Source organism: Panthera leo, chromosome F3 (assembly GCF_018350215.1).
Source record: "Panthera leo isolate Ple1 chromosome F3, P.leo_Ple1_pat1.1, whole genome shotgun sequence".
NCBI lineage: Eukaryota > Metazoa > Chordata > Mammalia > Carnivora > Felidae > Panthera > Panthera leo.
This window is the reverse complement of record NC_056696.1, coordinates 14670994-14694360: the sequence shown is the minus strand read 5'-3', so window position 1 is coordinate 14694360 and position 23367 is coordinate 14670994. Positions and strand designations below refer to the sequence as shown.

General features: G+C 37.0%; 1 protein-coding gene across 17 annotated transcripts in view; it reads right to left on the bottom strand.

The window, feature by feature from the left end:
* Window positions 1-23367, bottom strand: part of DNM3 (dynamin 3) — a 571670-nt gene that overhangs the window by 467048 nt on the left and 81255 nt on the right. For all 17 annotated transcript variants that reach the window (XR_006198729.1, XR_006198730.1, XM_042924852.1 and 14 more), the window contains exon 2: window positions 14322-14395. Coding sequence is in view for 15 of the 17 variants with exons in the window: in XM_042924852.1 (XP_042780786.1) it covers window positions 14322-14395 (74 nt within the window). In the remaining 2 variants the exon portion in view is untranslated. The remainder of the gene's footprint in view (window positions 1-14321; window positions 14396-23367) is intronic.

Below are 23367 nucleotides of genomic sequence, written 5' to 3'. Positions count from 1 at the left end.
CCCAGGTGCCCCATCAGGTAAAATTTAGTGGAGCAATATTCTTCAAATATTGAAGAAAAAGGGGCTGCACAGAGATAAAGTTCCGGAGACTAGTGAATGCATGTGAGGAAACTATTAAGGCTGGGAGAAAGAACCACCAGAAAGGACTACTCCAGAGCTCACAAGCTTGGAATAGTTGGCTTCCAAGAAGCCAGAGTGGATACTTAGTAATACCTGGGGCTTCAAGTAGAATCAATAACGAGGTCAAATTTGCCCTGATTTAAAGGCTGCTCTGGAGCCATGCCAATAAATTCTAAAAGCGAACCTCAAAGAGATCAAACTGGATGCCTATTAACTTAATTGCATATCAGAATGAAGCCCAAAATTATTAAGACAAAATCCAATACAACATAAAATTCACACTGTCCAGTGTTCAGTCAAAATTACTAGGCATGCAAAGAAGCAGGAAAATATGAGCCATAATCAGGAATGATAAAAGTCATTCAGCAGGAACAGACACAAAAACTACAAAGGGGATGGAATTTGCACACAAGAATTTTTTTTTCAACACGGGGAAAGTTTTAACATAGTTCATGATTTAATTAAAGTATAATCATTTAGTGATCATTTTGATCCATTTTATCTTCTTATTCCCGAAATTTTCAAATTGAGGTATAGTTGACACATAATGTTACTTTTCCTGTGCAAAGTATTCTCCAGGACCAACCTCTAAACATTCACTTTCATTATTCTAGATCATTTGGCAATTGCAGTACGTATACTTTCCTCAGTCTTATAATCGCTTCACATCACTCCCATAGTTTTACACTCTGCTATTATACTGTCCCAGAATTATTTAAGGGTGTGGCTCTTCTCACCTATCCAACACTACAGCATCACCCTTTTAGTGTAGGGACTCTGTCTCATATACATCTTTGTACACCCTTCAATAACCTAAAGAAATAGCTTTCATGAGTAGTGAAAAGGCACTCAATAAACTGCTGAATAAGCATTCCTTGCCCATGTACATTTCTGAACACCCAACTTTAACAATCTTGATAGCATAGATACAAAATAACTGAAAGATTTACTTAAAAGGTTAGCAGTAATTTAGACAAAAAACAATTTAGACATCTCAAGATTATACCTACCTGGTAAATCAAAATAGACCTGAATTATATTTAAGGTCATTGATGTTTATTCTGAATCCTGCACTAATACTTGGTCAAGGAAAAGTCTACATAGAGCCTAATATGAACACTGGTAGACATGTACACAGAAAAATGAAAACTTAAAATAATACAATGATGAAGAGTCAGATATATCATGTACATGCCAGGAAAAAGGGTTTTGATAAGGAATAAGAACAAGAGTAAATAGATATTCAAAATGGAGGGGGGTGGGGTAGCTCTGTTAATTAAGCATCTGACTCTTGATTTCAGCTCAGGTCATGATTGTGCCTTAATGAGATCAAGCCCCATGTCAGGCTGTCTACTGACAGCATTGAACCTGCTTAAGATTCTCCCTTTCCCTCTCCTTCTGCCCCTCCCCTGCTCATGCACTCTAAATAAATAAATAAAATTACAAAATGGAAATCACAGTTGACATGCCTCAGATCTGAGACCCTCCAAAGGACAGAGGCTCAAATGGCTTTTGACATGCCTTAGAGAGATATGTGCTTCTAAGCCTGAATACTTGTAAAGTATTGCATGACCCCAAATTCCTATATAATGAAACAATAAAAACTGAAGTTAAACGAAAGAAAATTCCATCCATATATCCTCTGTACATATGCAGAGGTTTAAAAAAAAGGGCAGGGTCTCTTTAAATATTAGCTGAAGTAATAGTAACAGGAAGACAGTTGAAGGGACATGATGTACAGGACACAAACTGGCAACTTCTCTGTTGTGTGGCACACTGTAGGCATTTAAAATCTATTTAATGAACAGGTGAATGAATGCATGAATGAATGAATGGATGAATGCAAAAACAAAAAGATAAAAATTTACTAAACAAATACACTTTGGGAAAATAATGAAAAGAAATTCTACCAGACTTTCAGGATATTGTTTTTTGTTTTTTGTTTATTTTTTTTTATGTTTATTTACTTTTGAGAGAGAGAGAGACAGAGACAGAGTGGGAGTGGGAGAGGGGCAGAGAGAGAAACACAGAATCTGAAGCAGGCTCCAGGCTCTCACCTGTCAGCACAGAGCCCAACATGGGGCTCGAACCCATGAACCGTGAGATCATGACCTGAGCCTAAGTCGGATGCTTAACTGAATGAGCCACTCAGGCACTCCAGGGTATTGTTAATATTAAACTAACATGATCACTTTAAAAGTACTTAATGTGAATTTAGCTCACTTTGCAAAATAAACACCTTCAGTTAGTACAAAATCATCTTGTAAACCACCAGAGTAGCTCAGTGATGGTCTACTGTATGCCATTCATGCAACAGAACCACCGATTTCTTAAATTTGTGGACCATGTCATTCAGTGAGATAACTCATTGTGCCCTGCTGGACTAGTGGCTGCTGAAGTGAATGTTTCACAGAAAGAAGAGTGCAGGCTGTGGCAGTAGGGAAGACTGAGCATGACACACGGAGGAGGAGAAGGCCAAGAAAATGATTTCCAGACTATTACAACTCACCCAACAAATGCAAATGCAGGGGACATCTGTGATCTACAGTTTCTATTGTTAGAAGCCCAAGGGGAAACAATGAGAGTGGGAAGAGGTAGGTAAACAGTAATTATTAGTTGACTACAGTCATGGGTATGATATAAAATACATCTACTCATTTTCTTACAATAAAAATCACATCTCCTTCTCTCAGATTTAAACAGATATTAACAACTACACAGTTTATCTTTTAGTCTTCTTAATCTCAATTATTTCAAGACAACTCATTTTTTAAAAACTGGGAGTACGATGGGGCATAGAAAGAAAGAGAAGTCCCAAAATGAAGGAACTTGTTGTCTCCCTTCCATCCATCCATCCTCTTTAAGCAAACATCATAGTCTAAGGTCAGATAACTATAATTTCTGGCTAGGAAATGAGGCTGAGAAAAGCCTCAATGCCTTCTTTTAAAATGGAATAGAGACAAAGAGACCTAAAGAATTGGAAAATAATTGGCAAATTATTGACAACTCAAAAGTCATCTTAACCTCACAATCAAGAATGGAATTTTATTGAAATATATATTTCTTCATTTCCTTTCAGGAGAAATATAAGACCTTTAATTTAGTCATTTCCTTCCTAAATGGAAACATATGTAGCATTAAAGGGCAGCCATCTACCTGTGAAGAAATAAAATTTAAGTCAGGTTTGCTTAGAATAGCTTTTTGACTTCTCTCAAAATTTTGAGAGTTGAACTAAAATTGCTGTGGACTTCATAATGGAAGATACATAACTGAAAACTAGAACTTCTAAGTCTATTAATCAATGTGTAACCAATATTTAAGCTAAGAAAAAAGGACAACAAAAGAAAAACGGTAAAAATGGTTTTAGAGTGTTGTCAGCAAAAATAAGAAGAAACAGGCGGGGGCAGGGGGAGGGGAGGGGAGAAAAATGAAAACCCAGTAATTCACAGTGGGATCCCAATACCCAAGCATAAAATGAAGACAGTTAAATTTCTTGAGTTATACAAATATTTAAAAGAGCAGTGATCTGGAAAACACAACCAAACCAGATTTAAAGTAGGTCTGAGTGAAAGTGCACAAATGACCATTTTCCTCCCTCATAAATAAGGTTTATAAGAATCCTGAAAGAGAGCCATTTGACCTCTCCATGAAATAGATTACAAATGTGAGAATATGTGTACTAAGTCTTGTCATAATATATGTATAGAGTCTCTACGTGTCTATCCATTTAACAAGAATGTTACTCTACCTACAACCTTTGGGAGTTCATTTATTTATTACATTGTGTCCAACATTCATGGAATAATAACTCAAAGCACCCCCCAGAAAAACAAACCCTTTAATCCCTTCTATGCCAGTGATCCTCAAACTTCTTAGAAAAACCAACATCCCCACTGTCCAATACCCTAATATATTCTAATGTATTTTTGATAGTTATATTTTCCAGAATTAACATTGGATGCTTGATAACTGTGACAGTCCAAGGGGTCAATGGGACTTCCTGGGCTTATCAAGAAATCAAGGAAGACCCCAGCTACAAGGGGTGAGTGGATATGCTCTGCTGTTACAGAGATTTCACTTGGATGGTTTTTTTCTCTATATATTTATGACTGGAAAGTAAGTGAGTTATGCAACAACAAAATTAAATGTTATTAGAATCTCAACCTCTGACAGTCTATGAAAATCCTGAGATACATATATATCAAATTATGATATCGTACACCTTAAACTTACACAATGTTATATGTCAATTATATCTAAATAAATCTGGAAAGAAAATATCCTTGGGCTCTTCAAATACCAGAGCCAAATATGCTGGTGTCTGAGCTAGATGCCCTGGCAGCAGGAAAATACCGTCAGCAGTGAATGAGTGCCTGTTATGTTCAAAGCACTGCACTTAGACCTGTCTAAAGACTCTATGACCAAACATTTAGACAATTTAAAAAATAATAATAGGTAATACCTAAAAAAAGAGCCTATTAAAGGGAAGAAGGAAAGGTAGTTAGGAAAAGAAAAGACCAGTGAAAGAATTAGATGAAACTATTATGAATGTTTCCCAAAGTGTTTATCAAAGACCAACAGCTTACAGAAGAACTTGACAGTAGTTCTTTAAAATGCATCCCATTGGGGCGCCTGGGTGGCTCAGTCGGTTAAGCGTCCGACTTCAGCTCAGGTCACGATCTCGCGGTCTACAAGTTCGAGCCCCGCGTCGGGCTCTGGGCTGATGGCTCAGAGCCTGGAGCCTGCTTCCGATTCTGTGTTTCCCTCTCTCTCTGCCCCTCCCCCGTTCATGCTGTGTCTCTCTCTGTCTCAAAAATAAATAAACGTTAAAAAAAAAATAAAAATAAAATAAAATAAAATAAAATAAAATAAAATAAAATAAAATAAAATAAAATAAAATAAAATACATCCCACTGCTTTGCTCCAGACCTACTGAATCAAAACTTCTAAGGAAGTTTCCAGATCCTTAGGAATCTTATGCACATTAAAATTTAAAAATAGCTATATTCAAGGGACTTTCAACTATGAATCTGCACTTTATATGGTAACTTGCATTTTATAAGGAAGGCAGTAGGGAACCAGCAATGGAGCAGAACAAGGTCAAAGCTGTAGTTAAGAAAGAATGTTTTCAGAATCACATTTGTTTTTACATGAGGCTAACTTGTTACAATGAAAAAAAAATAAACATTTAATCCTCTGCAAAAACAGACTATCTTATTCTAAAATATCAATTCAAATCAAATTCAGATATTTAAATATAAAATGAATGAGACATAGTTTTAAAATATTTTCAATGTTGTTATTCAAAAAAATACTTGAGTGTATCAGTCTAATTTATGAAGTGAGAAAACAGGTCCTGAGGCACTGTACGTATAGCAGGACTCAAAGTCTAAGTAATCTGTAAAATCCTTCAAAAAGCTCACCTGTGAGAAGGTGACATTTCTCTCTAGAATGAACTATTCCCTGACTCTTGTGGTAGGAGGCAATACCCTTTGGCTCAGTTCCACCTAGACTCGCAGTGCTGTTCGAGTGGCCCTGGAGAGGGGCCTCAGGGTAGAGCCCTCACTTAGAACATGGGGATCTGTACCTGCTGCTTCTCAGGCCTGCTGCCTGAACTTTGTGTCTCCACCCCATCCTGTTAGTCATCTGGTGTCTCAGAAACAAGTTCTCTGGCTTCTGTTACTGAACATCTTTATTAAAATGGACACTTAAAGCAATTCCAAGTTCCCCCAAAAAACTGAATAGTAATAATTCTCTAATAAATTATAAGTCATATGCAATTTTTGAAACACAGACATGTTACATTGTGCAGTAAATGTAATACAAAGGTGGCAAATCAAATTTTGATGAATTAGTAATATATTTGACATGCATGAAAGGAGGAAATACCAAGGAAATCTTTCACAAAAGAATATTTCTGTAATTTGAACAATTAACTTTAATTTACCCATTTTGAAAGTTCTAATTTGTAGTATCTTTCTTTCTTATACCAATGTCATTGAAATAAAGGAGTATGAAGCAATATAATAGCATTTAGAGAAGCATTTTAACATAAAAAAATTCTCCAGATGACAACACCACTTATCCTTAACCATGACCTACAGGCTTTACTTTTGTAAATTCTTAACAGTAACTTTTAATGCAAAGAGTGATGGATTCTACTGTCTTAAAAACCCACCCCTCCTGAAGGAAGTATATCAAACTCCAAATGGATCATTTCTCTTTTTTAAATAATTTTTTAATGTTTATTTATGTATTTTTTGAGAGAGAGAGCCTGAGTGGAGGAGGGGCAGAGAGAGAGAAGGAGAGAGAATCCCAAGCAGGTTACACACTCAGCACAGAGCCCAATACAGGGCTTGATTTCACGACCCTGAGATCATGACCTGAGCCTAAATCAAGAGTCAGACGCTTAACCAACTGAGCCACCCAGACACCCCCAAGTGGATCATTTCTTAAAGGAGTGACACTTTCAACACACTCAGCAGACCATCAAAAATATTATATTCAGACACATTTGTTTTCTCAGTTTGACATGTCATTAAACCAGTGAACAGCAAGACTCATTATTGAAAAGAAAGAAACCAGTGGCATGCTGGTAAATGTTTAACAATAGCTGGCACCCTAAGGAGGAAAAAGTCTTGATTCATAGCATTTGCCAATTTCCGTAGTGTAAGTACTCCTACCATGACCAACTTCAGGTTACTATCATGATTTCACCGAATACAGAAATGAAAAGAGAGTTGCATAATCAGATCTCAGGAGCTGGCAAAAGTCAGTTTCAGCATGGCACTGGAAATGTCCACAGGCATTGAAAACTGTCCCCTTGTCTTAGCAAGACCCCCTACCTACTCGCTTGCCCTTGACACCCCAGTCCTTACCCAACACTTCATCAGTGCTTTGTCCAGCTCTTGTCCTCCCAAGCCAAACCTTCAGAAATCCCTCTCTCTAAATCCAAACTATCAAGACCTTATCACTTAAAAATGTTATCTTTGTTAATAAAACAGAGATGGTATTTTTTTCTCACCTTCCTCACAACACTGTGTGATTTCTTAGAATGCTCTCCTGTACTAAGTACTAAATTTCCCAAAACAAATTACACAGAATAAGGCTTAGGGTCTGTAATTAACTTTTTGGCTTTGTTTAGCAACTAATACGTAGCAGGTGGAGACAAGCAGTCAAATGTTAGTAAATGAGCATCATGTTGCGAAGTAAATGATAATTATGAGTTAATCAAATAATTTATGTATTTACTATTCACATATTTATGCTTCCTTACATAAAAAATAGCCCAATACAAATATAAAGTGTATCCTGTAATTATAAAGGGAGTGGCTCAAGGGGCACCTAGCTGGCTCAGTTGGTAGAGCATGTGACTCTTGATCTGGGGGTCATGAGTTCTAGCCCCATGTTGAGCATACAGTTTACTTAATAAAAAATAAAGCAAACAGTTCAAGTTTCCTATTTTTAAAATGCAATATTATTAGTGTCAGAAAGACATTAGTAACAATCCCTACTCCTACCAACAGTGTGGCCTCTGACAAATCGCTTAACTTTGCTGGGACTCTTTTTCTAAAATGGGAATCATAGGGGCGCCTGGGTGGCTCAGTTGGTTGAGCGTCCGTCCGACTTCAGCTCGGGTCATGATCTCACAGTTCGTGGGTTCGAGCCCCATGTCGGGCTCTGTGCTGACAGCTCAGAGCCTGGAGCCTGCTTTGGATTCTGTGTCTCCTCTCTCTACCCCTCCCCTGCTAATGCTCTGTCTTTCTCTGTCTCAAAAAACAAATAAACATTAAATAAGAATAATAAGAATAATAATAAGAAGAAGAATAAAATAAAATGGGAATCATAACATCTATCTCAGAAGATTCTTACATGATAATAACTAACGCTCAAAAAATGGCAACCACTAAGTGTTATAGCTTTCTAAATAGTAACTGTCTAGGGTTTAGCTACACTTTTATAATAGTTTCTTAGAATTACAGCAGGAAAATCTCTGCATTAGAACAGGAAGTATCCACATGATGTTGAATACCCCCTGTGTGCTCTGATATCCCATGCCTCAGGACCCAGTGCAACCACAGCCTCAGGTCTACCTCTCCCAGGCTCATACTGCCCACAGCTGCTGTCTCTGAACCCCTGAGTCTAAGACACATTCCTTTGTAGAAAAGCCAGGCTAGCAGCCCTCCTTAATTGGAAACAGAAACGAAAATGCATCACTGGGTTTTTAAGAGTTTCAAAGCCTAGTAGAAAAAAATCAAGAGACAGAAAAAGAGTTACTCAATTGATTTTGATTTTTTTTTTAACGTTTATTTATTTTTGAGACAGAGAGAGACAGAGCATGAACAGGGGAGGGTCAGAGAGAGAAAGACATGGAATCTGAAACAGGCTCCAGGCCCTGAGCTGTCAGCACAGAGCCCAACGTGGGGCTCGAACTCACAGACCACGAGATCATGATCTGAGCCAAAGTCGGACACTTAACCAACTAAGCCACCCAGGTGCCCCATTTACTCAATTGATTTTATGCTGACCAGTACAGATTTCATTTGATAACCTGACGATAGATATGTGTATATATAAATAAATGTAAATAACCTAAGATAAATTGGTGAAATTACTTTAATAGTACCATAAAAGAATAAGTTACTATAGTCAAATGTATCTTAGGAATGCACGAATGCTTAAATAAGAAATCTATAAATGTAAAGGTGAACATATCAAAGAGTTTTTTAAATGATTATATCAATAAATGCCAAAATGTCACTCATTAAAATTATATATCTACCTATTAGGTTTTAAAATATTTTTAAAACTAGGAATAAGGGGCCTCTGGATGGCCCAGTTGGTTGAGCATCTGACTCTTGATTTCAGCTCAGGTCATGATCTCTCACAGTTTGTGAGATCGAGCCCCATGCCAGCTCTGCACTAAAGTGCTGAGCCTGCTTGGGATTCTCTCTCTCTCTCTCTCTCTCTCTCTCTCTCTGCCCTTCTCAAAATAAATAAATAAACATTTTTAAATGTTAGGAATAAAATAGTTCTTTACCAGGAAAAACAAATAGTTAATAGTATATGCATAATTTAACACAAGACACACACCACTGGGAGCAAAACATGGTTCTGGAGTTCCTGGTTAATGTGGTCAGACATTAAAGAGAAATAGCAGACATATTAACGGAAATGAGAACAAAAAATGATCATTATTAGCAAATATCTTATCTCCTTTTGGAAAAAATAAAGTCATCACACGAGGAATCTCACAACTCTGCCACTACAAGTACAGACTTACTACTAGTTTCTCCCATAGTTTCTTCTTTCCATGTGGTTGCAATAGAAAAGGTATCCCTTCATCCTCCTCATGAGTAAAAGAATTATCTCAACCCAGTAACCAATCCCTGAGTCACTCTATTATTTCATTGTCTTACATTCAGGGGCACCTACTCTAAGGCCCTAATCCTACTATCATGTTCCTTCAAGGCACCGGGCTCACAAGACCCTACCCAAGCAACTGTTTCAGCAATGCTGTCTCTCTTTACCCCATTTTCTCCCCATTACCTCCTCTCTCCACTCCAGCCCTACTGGTATTCTTTTAAACTTCAACCACACAAGTAGCTCCTATCTTAGAATCTTCTAACTTCCCTCTGCCTACATAAATGTCGGCATGGATTGAATGCTCACTTTCTTCATCATCTAACATTCTATGGTGTTGAGTTTTTTTATTTTGTTTTATTTTGTTTTTCGGGTGGTTGTTGGTTTCTCCCCAACTAGAACATAAGCTCCATGTTGCCAGGGTTATTTGCCTGATAGACAGGAGTCATTCAATAAGCACTGAATGAATGAATGAATGAATGAATGAAACTATCAAGATAAAGTAGTATTTATGGGGGCACCTGGGTGGCTCAGTCAGTTAAGCATCCGACTCTTGATTTGGGCTCAGGTCATGACCTCATGGTTTGTGAGACCGAGCCCTGCACTGGGCTCTGTGCTGACAGAATGGAGCCCGCTTGGGATTCCCTCTCTCCCTCTCTCTGTCCCTTCCCTGCTCATACACATTCTCTTTCTCTCTCTCAAAAATAAATCAACTTAAAAAAACAGTAAGTAATATTTATAGAACTGATCCCAATTAGGATCCAAAGGCACAAGTAAATTACAGCAGTGACATCTATCCCAGCTTGCTTCTTTCAGCCATTGTTAGCCCCCATCAACCCAAACCTATAGTCATACATGGGATTCCCCTATGAACAATTCACTTAGAGTGGAAAAAAAAAATAAGTAGAGTTCTTAGCTGGCATCAGCTAGAATATAGTGTTGCAATATAAAAACCCCAATTTGGGGTTCATGAATGATTGTGAAAACAGCAGGTTTTCCCTAAGGGAAGAATTTCTAGTCTACTTTGCATGAAAAGAGAGGTGGTGTGTGAAGTATGATCCTCACTAACTAATGACAGAATGGTCAGGGGCTTAGAAGTGACAAGATGGGGAGACTGTTAACAAAAAGGTATAAGGAAAAAGCATGTGAGGTACCTTCTCAAAAAAGCTCAACATGTAAGTACTCACCCAAAAATCCCCAGTGCAAAGGAGATTATCTATTATCTCAGCTATCTCAGTATTTGCATGGTAAGCATTTATAGAAAAAAATTAAGAAATTCTATATATAACTAAATAACTATATATATATATAACTATATATATAGATATAGATATATAGATATAGTTATATAGATCTATATATAACTATAGATCTACATATCTATATAGCTATATATAATTATATATCATATATATATGTATATGTGTGTATATATATATATATATATATATATATATATATATATATATAACTAAAATACACAAGAGAATCAATTAAAAATATTTAATGTCAGGGCACCTGGGTGACTCAGTCCATTAAGCCACTGATTCTTGGTTTAGGCTCAGGTCACGATCTCATGGTTCATGAGTTTGAGCCCCACCTCAGGCTCTGCTCTGATGGCATGGAGACTGCTTGGAATTCTCTCTCTCCTTCTCTTTCTCTGCCCCTCCCCTACTCTCTCTCTCCTCTCTTTCAAAATAAATAAATAAAATTTAAAAAATGCTTTAATGTCAAATGTAGAGTAAAATGGTTAATTTAAAAATTAAAAGTAAAAATAGCAGTGTTAACATAATCTGCAATGAGAGATTAGAAAATATAATGTAGGGGCATTTGAGCGGCTCAGTCAGTTAAGTGTCTTGACTTTAGCTCAGGTCATGATCTCACAGTTTGTGAGTTCAAGCCCCACATCAGGCTCCACGCACTGACAATATGGAACCTGCTTGGGATTCTCTCTCTCCTCTCTCTCTCTGCCCCTCCCCAGCACGCACTCTCTCTCTCTCTCTCTCTCTCTCTCAAAATAAATAAATAAATATTTAAAAAAAGAAAAGAAAAGAAAAGAAAATGGGGGGGGGGGGGGAACCCTACTCAAATGACAAGAACAAAATGAACTAAATATGAATACCCTAACTAGAAATGCACGGATGCTATATAAAGATAATCACGAATTTTACTAAGGAAAAAGAATATTTGAGCAAATGAAAGGATATAGCATGATCTCTGGACTAGAAAAAATGAATATTTTAAAGATATCAATTATTCTTTATGAATCTATAGGTTTAAAATAATTTTAGTGGCAATAGCTTTGTCTTTATAAAATTATCCTAAATTTTGCCAAATAGAAAAGAGCTCCTAAATAAAAATAGGTAATGGCAGAAGACTACAAACATGACAGATGGATATTAAAGCAAATTATAAATCCACAAAAGTAAAACACTGTGTTATTGGCACAATAAAACAGAAAAGATCTTCATAAATAGATTGCAGTAGGAATGAGATAGAAGATAAAGGAGACTGAAAAAAATAGTTCAGTATACATGAAAATAAATTTCAGATAAAAAGAGAACTAAATGTTAAAGATAATTTTACATATGAAAAGGAAGAAAAGTGTGCGAAGTATTTACTTTTTGTGAAAGATACATGTATAGATTTTACAACCATAAAGAGTAAAACTTCAATACGTCAAAAATTTTATGACAGAATTTAAATCACCAGAAGAACAGGGACTTTGTCCTAGTTACTGCCATATCTCAGAGCTTAGAATAGTGGCTGATGTATTGTAGATTTGTAAGTAACTTACTTTTATCAAATGATAGCATGTAAGTCCATTCCTTTGGATCAAACTTAGTACAGACTTTTTTTATATTAAAAAATGGTTAAAAATATCTACAATTTCTACCCCCAAAAAAGTCATCTGGGATTTTTATAGGGATCGCATCAAGTCAGTAGGTCAGCTTGGGAAGCACGGCCATCTCAACATTCATCTTCCAATGAATGAACACAGGATGCTTGTCCAATTATTTAGATATTCTATAGTCTTTTTCAACAATGTTCCATAGCTTTGAGAGTACAAATTTCACACTTCCTTTGTTAAATTTATTCCTAAGAGTGTATTATTTTTGATGCCATTATAAATGAAATCATTCTCTTAATTTCATGTTTTGAATGTGCATGACAAGTTTATAGAAATACAATTGATCTTTGTACATTGATCTGGTATCCTGCAACCATGCTGAACTCATTTACTAGTTCTAATAGTTTTTTGGTGGATTCTTTAAGAATTTCTACATATTTTATCATATCCTCTATGAATAGAGATCATTCTACTCTTTCCTTTCCAATATGGATGGGGTTTTTTTCTTTCTTTCTCTTGCCCAACTGCCCTAGCTAGAACCTCCAGCACAATGCTGAACTGAAGTGGCAAGAGTAGATATCTCTGCCTTGTTCCTAATCTTAAAAGGAAAGCATGCAGTCTTTCACCATTAAATATGATGTTAGCTGTGGGCTTTATAGTCTATGACCTTTATCAGGTTAAGGAAGTTCTCTTCTATTACTATTTTGTTGAGTGTTTTTATAATGATGGGATGTTGGACTTTTTCAAATGCCTTTTCTGAATCTGTTGAGATGATCCTGTGATTTCCTGTTTTTAATTCTACTGATATGATACATTACATTAATTGCTTTTTAGATGTTAAACCAATCTTGCATTGCTGAGATAAAACAAGCTGATTCTACAATTCACACAGAATTTCAAGGGACCCAGGGTAGCCAAAACAATCTTGAAAAAGAACAAAACAGGACTCACATTTCTCAATTTTAAAACTTACTACAAAACAAGGGTAATTATGACAGTGCAATACTGGCACAAATATAGAAATACAGATCCGATGAATTGAATTGAGAGTCCCAAAATAAACATATGTTTATGGCCAACTGATTTTTGATAAGAGTGTCAAAACCATACAAATGATGCTAGGACAAACTGGCTATTCACATGCAAAAAATGAAGTTGAACCCTTTCCTCATACCATATATAAAAATTAAGTCAAAATGGATCAAAGACCTAAATGTTAGAGGAAAACTATAAAATTCTTAGAAGAAAACATAGGGGTAAAACTTCATAACTTTCGTTTTTGCAATTCATGAGGTGTGGTTTTTATGAGTACTTTCAAAGAAATTGGTAAGAAAAGTAGTAAAAATCCTCAAGAAGAAATAGGGAAAGATAAAAATGCCAATTCATAAAAGAAATATAAACACCAAATAACACAAAAAAATCTAACATCACCAGTTGCTAAGAAATAAGAATGAAAACAAAGCTCATTTACCTACCAAATTATCATGGTGTTAAGGAGTAGGGGAAGCATAGCACATTAGACGTAGATATAGATACACATACACTTGTACATATGAATACAGATATTAGATGGATGTTGAATTGTTACTTAAAAAAATTCCCAAACACACACACTTGTGGAAGAAAGTAAACCAGTAAAGTATTAGTAGTTAAACTGTATTATAAAATTATATAAATAAAAATTACATATATACATAATTACATATACATTATTTTCTTGGCATAAAAAATAGTAGGTGTTTTAAAAGCCTACACACAAATAGTAGGTGTTTTAAAAGCCTACACACAAATAGATTTTCCTTGTGATGTAATCAAAGGAATTAAAGGAACAATGAAGAAGAGAGCATTTGGAGAGAAATGCAGGCCACTACCCAGAGCAAAGGGTTCACAAAAACATTTCTGTTGCTACAACCCAACACCCAGGAATGGAGGCAACAGGTACTACAGCAATGTGCTCACTCATGTGGCAAACATCCTTATTTATTACCTGCTTTGGAAGTAACAAGCTGCAGCACAAGAGGCCGTCTGGTTACAATGCCCGACCCTCGAGGGAGAAAGTCCCTAAAAAAAAAAAAAAAAAAAAAAAAAAAAGAGAGAGAGAGAGAGAGAGAGAAAGAAAGAAAGAAAGAAAAGAAATAATAGATTAAGGCATTTTACATAATTCTGATTACCTACAAATTTATAAGTCAAGTTCCACAGTAATTCCCCTAATTCCCAACCTGTCAGTGCATCACATGTCCAAAGAATGCTAGGCCCACTTTATAAAAGAATCATGTGCAATGTAAAAAAAAAGGGAGGGGGGAAGGCCCCTTATATTGAATATTAATCCAGGTGTATTATCATAATGACCTCACTAGAATATGTCACTCATTCATTTAGCTGTAATCAATAAAAGTTTACATTAAATTACTTTGTATTTTCATTTCACATTCATTTTCAGAGAGTCAGTATTTATAAAAACATGTGATACAGAAAACTCCTTTTGGTAATTAAAAAATCCAGTGAGGCACCTGGGTGGCTCAGTCACAGAAGTGTCTGACTCTTGATCTCAGCTCAGGTAATGAATGACCTCACAGTTCATGAGATAGACCCTCACCTTGGGCTCTACACTAACAGCTGGGAGTCTGCTTGGGATTATCTCTTTCTCTCAGTGCCTCATTCACTCTCACTCTCACCTGCACAGGCGTGTACACACTTTGTCTCTCTCTCAAAACAAATAAATTTTTAAAAAAGATCAATATTAGCACCATCAAACACTGACCATTATTAGAGGTAAGAAAGGCATTTTAGACCATGCCTTCTAAATATCCTGAAATTTTTTCCAATAAAAGGTCACACATAAAATGCAGGATTAAGTAGAGATACATATTGTGTATGTAGAAATTAACAGCAGAAAAAACACTGAAGCTTGAGGTTTTTTGTTCTCGTTCCTGATAGGTGAGAGTTTATTTAAAATGGGAGTTTTTTAACAAATAATAATTGTGTTTTAAGTGCATGTTAATATACACTAGACCAATAAAAAAAAATGCAGCTAAGAAAGTATTTTATAATTACATCTGCAATGCCACATAAACCAGTACTGATTGTGCAATGTCAAATTCATTAATATACCTATAACACAGCTTTTAAATGCATTTGGTTTTTTAATGTTTATTTATTTTTGAGAGAGAGAAAGACAAAGTGGGAGCGGGGGAGGGGCAGAGACAGCAGGTCACACGGAATCTGAAACAGGCTCCAGGCTCTGAGCCATCAGCACAGAGCCGGACGCAGGGCTCGAGCCCACAGACTGGGAGATCATGACCTGAGCCAAAGTCGAACGCACCGACTGAGCCACCCAGGCACCCCTAAATGCATTTAGAATGCCTCACAACTTCTGGAAGATTCATCATTTTAAAAGTCACAAAATTCCATTCAAAATAAACTTCTGACTCAATGGCAGTGTTTCTCAAAAATGGTTCCAGGACCACCAGAAAGCGTTATATATCCACAGATGTCCAGGATTCATCCTACATCTACAGATTCAGAATGCCCAGGGGAAGATGTGCAGTATCTGCACTTTGTTTTTTTTTTTAATGTTTATCAATTTTGTTGAGAGAGAGAGAGCAAGCAGGGGAAGGGCAGAGAGAAAAAGGGAGAGACAGGATCCCAAGCAGGTTTTACAGCTGTCAGCACAGAGCCAGACACAGGGCTCAAACCCATGAACCATGAGATCACGACCTGAGCCAAAACCAAGAGTCTAATGCTTAACCAACTGAGCCCCCCAGGTGCCCCTGCAGTATCTGTACTCTTAACAAACTCCAGGGGTTTCTGATGTCCACCATGGTTTGAGAAACACTGACTTCAAGTCAGGATACATTACTCAACAATTCAGTGGGTGATAATAGCATAGGTCATACTATGAGTTTTGTAAAAATCTGGCAGAACAGAGCTTCAACACAGTGGGATTTCAAGGAACAACAGCTTATAAAAATGGCAAAGTCCAGTGAGAATGCTACAGAACCCAAGACTTTAGCTCTACTGATCTTTTAGAATTGGAGAGATAAAATTAAAATTTCCCCTACTACACATAATTTATTTTGCAAATGCTCGTGTAAAGTCTAACAGAGGAAACGACACTGAACAGCCTCTTAACTAAATTAAAGCTTTACTTGATTCCAAAGGACTGTTTCATTTGGAATACCATATGTGACTAAAATAAATAATAGTGAAATTACAAACTTGCATTGATCCCGAAAATGGCAATCTGAAATAAATAATATTATTTATTCATTAAAAAAATTCACTGAGAAACTAAAACGTGCTGGGGAGATGCTGTGGGCATCACCCTACACTAGTTTCACACCAGAAGTTTGAAATCTAATGGGAAGATAAAGACATGCACGTAGAAGACCATTAAAGAAGGGAACAGATTAACTACACTGGAGTTCAGAAAAGAGAGACCAATACTCTCTAAATACATATAATGAAATACCCTTTTAATATTCTCCAGGAACTATATTAGAATATTTTCTAGTTTTTATGGTTTCAATAATCACTTAAAATTTAATCAGAACAAGGACAGCATCTACTCTGTGTCTAAAACCAAAACCTAGAAAAAAGAAGTTAACTTGAGAATCAATATGGATAAAGGGAAAACAAAACAAAAGTCCATAGCACAGAGTGGGAGGGAATCTGTTTGAGCTATTAGGACTCTGAATGAGATTTTAGGATGTATAGACAGATGATGCCAAAGACAAATAAATATTCACATCTTAAATGCCTGAATAATGCCATTTAATGAATCAATAAAATATTTTCTTAAAAAAAAAAAAAGAGGTAAAGAAGAAGGGGGAAAAGGCAAATGGAAGAAAGAAGTTTAGTTACTTAATACCTTCCTGCTGAGATCTGTTTCAACTCATGTTTATGGCCATCTATTTATAATGTAGATTTAGTAACAATCCCTTTGAAACATTATTAAAGCAAAATATAATGTATCAAATATTTTAAATAACAATTACCATGTGTTTGACTGAAAAGTAAGCCCACAGATACATCTAACATTTTTCTCTACTTTTTTTATTAAACAAACAGAACTTTGCATGAAAAGTAATAAATGGAGGGGCGCCTGGGCGGCTCAGTCGGTTAAGCATCCGACTTCGGCTCAGGTCATGATCTCACAGCTTGTGAGTTCGGGCCCCGTGTCAGGCTCTATGCTGACAGCTCGGAGCCTGAAGCCTGCTTCAGATTCTGTGTCTCCCTCTGTCTCTGACCCTCCACCTGTTCATGCTCTGTCTCTCCCTGTCTCAAAAATAAATAAACGTTTAAAAAAATGTTTTTTTTTAAGTAATAAATGGATTCAGGTATCCAACCTCCCTTCTTACTAACTCATACTTACTGGCCCCCTGCCATCCTACCTCCGATACATATATTCTCAGCAAAAATCAAAAGATTTGGTAACCAAATCCTGCTATTTGGAAGTCTCTCTGGACCTCACAAGAGTATCTAAGTGCAACAAAGCACTGGAGAGAAATTTCTCTCTTCTGACGACTACGTGACTGATCTGGCATCCTGAAAATCCATGTCATTCTGATGATCCAGCAGCATGAAGACCATATGCCCAGCACACTGCTGCTGTGAAAAGCTGAGGGGTGAGCGCTCAAATGAAACCCAGAGAGCCTGGCTTTGAGCCCCAGTTCTGCCAATGAATGCACAAAATTCTCTTTAAACCTTAACTTCTTTTGCTACTAAACTGAGACAACCCTATGGATCAAATGAAATGCAACATATGACAACTTTTTTTAAAATTTTTTTATGTTTATTTTTGAGACAGAGAGACAGAGCATGAGTGGGGGAGGGGCAGAGAGCAAGGGAGACACAGAATCCGAAGCAGGCTCCAGTCTGTGAGCTGTCAACACAGAGCCCGATGCGGGGCTCAAACTCACCAACCGTGAGATTGTGACCTGAGCCGAAGTTGGATGCTTAACCGACTGAGCCACCCCGCACCCCTAATATAGCAACTTTTTAAAAACCAAACCACTATAGAAAAAAGTAGTACTATTACCATTATTGTTGCTATAATATAGCCACAGCATGTTTTCCCTGATGTTGCCGTATTCTCTCATCTCAAATAAATAAATACATAAAAAGCCTCCACACATAATATTTTAACATTCATGAATGGAAGTTAAAGATGAAGAGCCACAGACCCCACTTGAACTGTACCCTTGGTGTTGACTAGCTGCACTGGTTCAGAAAGCTCAGTTCCTTATAGCTGCCTCCAGCAGGGAGTCAAGACACTGATACAAACAATTATGAATAATTCATTAGCCATTGCATGCAACCATCCACTTGAATTTTACTATTTTCTATGCAATAGGTTGGTTCTCCTGTATGTATACCTTATGGGAAAATTACTTTGCTAAATTAATGCAGAAAAAAATGACTTGCTTTTAGTTACTGTGGATTTAAACTATAATTTCTATTTATGGTCATGTATATAAAAATATAAAATTTGCATGCCATTTTTCTCCAACGTGAACCTTCAAGGTAAAAAATAAGAAGAGTAATCTGAAGGGGTGCCTGGGTAGCTCAGTCATTAAGTCTGCAACTTGGGCTCCCGTCATGGTCTCCTGGTTGGTGAGTCCAAGCCCCACATAGGACCACCTGCTGTCATCACAGAGCCTGCTTCAGGTCCTATGTCTCCCTCTCTCTCTGCCCCTCCCCCGCTCTCTCTCTCAAAAAGTAAATAAACATAAAAAAAAAAAAAAGAGTAATCTGAAGACTAAGCACCATTTAACTAACTCTACTCTATTGACTGAGTGTCTTATTTATGTACTTATGGTTGGATTGTACAGATTTTAAGGCAGGAAGAGCACTTCCCTCTCGATGCCACATACCAGCTACAACTCAAATGCCTTCCTTCTCTCTCAACCCACCTTAATAAAGCATTAATCTGCACAGTCTTAATAGCTGCTCTTCGGACAATAAATCGATGTTCTTTCATGGTTTCCTGACTTCTGCACAAAAAGTAGAGAACAATTCCCACTCTATGGCCTAAGAACCATGTTGATAATATTTCTTATTGGCTCTTCCAGAAACTTAGTTTACCAAGAAATATTGGTACTGGACCACTACAAAATGACTGACCTCTGGAAGCCTAAAAAAAGGAGAGCAGACTTGCTGTATCAACCAAGCTAAAAGAAGTTTTCCCATTAGCAACAAAAAGTAAATATAGAGAAGTTTTTCTTTAAGATAGATGTTGAAATGATCATTAACCAGATGATTTGCTTAATAAATACATGTTTTAGTATCTGCCCAGACTGAAGACACGAGGCATAACTTACACCGTGCAAGAAGTTAATTCATATAGTTGATTCATTCAAAGATAGATAAGCTTAGTCTTAGAAGAGAATAGCATGCAAATGATACAACAAACACGACAGGTATATGATTAATTAAGCTCCACACAAGGTGAGATATTGACATAGATCAGGCAATAATCTATTCTGCTTGGAGGAAACGATTTCAGAGAGGCACAAGGTAGGAGGCACTCACAGGGGATGTACAGAGACATGGAAGAGCGAAGTAACACAGAATATCAAGGAACTGTAAATATTAAAGAGAGGTCACAATGAGGTAGAAAAGAGTCTGAACAAGAAGGCAGGACCAGACCTCAGAGGCCTCCACTTGTATATTTTTTTTTCTTCCTCTAAGGCACTAAAGAGTTTTAACTGATCAGATTGGCATTTCAGAAAAATCCCTGGGGGACTATATAGACAATCTTGAAAAAAAGAAAAAGACAGGGAGACCAGTCACTAGCTTGTCCAGGTCACTGAGGATGAAGATAATAAAGGTTAAGCTCAGAGCAGTAATGGCAAGAGACAGAAGACAACAGAGAGAACGGACAATTGGCAGGACGTAACGATCATTTTGATATGGAATGACATGAGATGGAGGAGTTAGAATAAATCTCACAGTTCTGGTTCGGTTAGCTGGCTGAATAGTGGTGCCATTAACCAGAACAGGAAATACAGTAAGGTCCAGTTATAGCTGTTATTTATATAGTATTTATCATGTGCCAAGCACCATTCTCATTTGATCCTCAGGTAGACGCTATTGTTATTCTCACTTCACAGATGAGGAAGCTGAGACACAGAAAGGTCACATAATTTTCTCAGGGTCACAAAGCTACTAAGTGACAGATCTAGAACTCGAACCTAGAGAATCTAGTTCTGTGCTAATGTGACCATTAGACTACGCTACACTGTAAAGGAATGGGGAAGAAGATAAGGGGATATATTTGTACATACTGATCCACAGATGTCTGGAGAATATCAAAATGGAGACAACTACTCAGACTGAGCAACTGGAGCTCAGAATAAAAATCCTGTCTAGAGATAATAATCTGACAGAAATCCATGGGGCAGGTAGTTAAATCCAAGAGAAAACACAAATAGAAATGGAATAGAGAAGAGTGATGAATATGGACTAAGGAAAATACCAACATTTAATGGACACTGAAAGAAACAGCACTGACAGATTGAGAAGGGGTCTACAGAGAGGCAAGCCAAATACTATAAATCAAAGGTATCCCTAAAGTCACACTAGCCTCTTAGTTACCTCCACCTAGATGTCTCATACTCAAGCTCTACAACTCATTATCATCTACCCAACATGCTTTTCTTCCTTCATTCCCAATCATATTCCACATTATCAGTATCCACATGTTAGCAAGCGAAGTACATGGAAAGCATCCATCCTTCATTTTCCTCTGTCTTCATGCTCTTAATTGGTTACCAAGTCCTGCTGATTCTACCATCTTGGTATCTCTTAAATGCAAAAAAGCTCTCTTCTCTATTTCAATAACCACTTCAGGTACCACCAATGCTCATATACACTACTACAATAATCTCCCAATTAATTTCCCTGCACCCAAATTGAGCATACTCTAACCCAATCTAAACCAATCAACAATGACATGCCCCATCACATCATTTCCAACTCTAAATCATTCAATCATTCTCCATTGTCTTTAAAACATGAAATTCAAACCATCAACAAAGCAGATAAAAAGTCGTGTTCTTCTGTGGTAGTCTCCACATGCACCTGCAGTCTCGGGCTCAGTGCATCGGCACACTCCATATTCGCCTCCTGGGATGCCCATCTCCCATTTTTCCCTCTAGCCAACTTCTACTTGATCTTCAACACTCACCTCCATATCATTTTCCCTTAGAAGCCCTCCTTGAAATCTCCCATGCATACCTCTATCTAAGCTCTTAACATACACATGTTACACTGGTCTATTTACATGTCTGCTCCCTCACGCCTGTGTTCTTCCCAATGCCTCCTTCAGTGCCCAAGCATTAAATATTTCTCATACTTTCTACCTACCCATTAAGGAAGATTTCCAATAGCCCCATATATTCATATCATGGAGGGAAAACACTGTCCTAGCTGATTCCACAACCAGCAGATTGCTAAGTGGCATTTTACATGTACAGAAAGAACAGATAAGAAAACTCTCAATTTATAATTTATTGAGGTCATTTAAGTTAACATTTTTATTATGAACATTAAGGTCAACAATACTGGGGCATCTGGGTGGCTCGGTTGGCTAAGTGTCTGACTTCAGCTCAGGTCATGATATCATGGTTCATAAGTTTGAGCCCTGAGTCGGGCTTTGTGCCGACAGCTCGGAGCCTGGAGCCTGCTTTAGATTCTGTGTCTCCCTCTCCCTCTGCCCCTCCCTCACTCGTGTTCTCTCTCTCTCTCTCTCTCTCTCTCTCTCTCTCTCTCTCTCTGTCTCTCTCAAAAATAAACATTTTCTAAAAAAATTTTGTTTAAAGATCCAACAGTATTTCCCCAAGTAAAAAATACAAAATACCAGATGGGCCAATATTACTGACTACCTAAAGATACAGAATAGAATTTGAAGGAAACAATTTTTTAAAAAAACTCCCAGAGCCAATATACTTTTAAAAATTATTCTTTAAGCGGTGTCTGGGTGGCTCAGTCAGTTAAGCGTCCGACTTTGGCTCAGGTCATGATCTCATAGCTCATGAGGTCGAGCCCCATGTCAGGCTCTGTGCTGACAGCTCAAAGCCTGCTTCAGATCCTGTTTCCTTCTCCCTCTGCCCCTCCCCCACTCACCGTCTCTCAAAAGTGAATAAACATTAAAAAATTTTTTTTAATTATTTCTTAAAAACAGGAATGCCTCTTCCAAAAAACTTATCTTCAAAATATAATTTTATGCATTCCAAAATAATCCCTGAAGGATTACTATCTTGTAGTCCTTTAAAATGATAAAACTCAATTAAAGTCAATTAGAGGGAAAAGAAGGAAAGAGAGGTGAAGAGGGAAAGGACAGATAGAGAAAGACACAGTGAGAGAAAAACAGACAGGTCCCTGCCAAATACTGCCCACCTCCTGCCCCAAGAAGCACTGAGGTCATGTATTCCACATGCTAAACACAATGGTGCTGTTAAAATCCCTGTGTGCTTCTATGCCTAATCCCAGAGCTTTGCCAACCATTACAATGCCACTTTAACTGTTGAAGGAAATAATTATGCCAAAATCTACAGATTTAATTGGAAATTTTCCAATGAAGTTGTCTTTTTTTTCCCTAAATTCTTAGCACAGTATGAATATTAGCATTTACAGATCTGTAAAAGATCACATTTTTCTGTTATTAGTTACTATATAATTTGAGGTATTCAATAAATACCACCATCATTTTGTTTGAAAAACATAGTTACAAATCCATATGCAGGAAACACTGTTTTTATTTTTTTTTACTAGCATTTATGAAATTTTAATTCAAATTTACCTTTCATTCACCAAACTCAAAATTTCTAAGCAAGTTTTTCATTAAATCTAATTAACCAGTAATGAATAGTTTCCACTGCAATATCCAAAATGCAAAATTTCTGAGTCCAAGATCTATAAACTGAATGAAGAAGCCAGTTTTTAGTTCACAAATACCATGCGTTCTCTCCAACGGGAAACTCTCAAGAACTTAATGCCTTCATATTTAACCCATTTTATTTGCTTTTTCA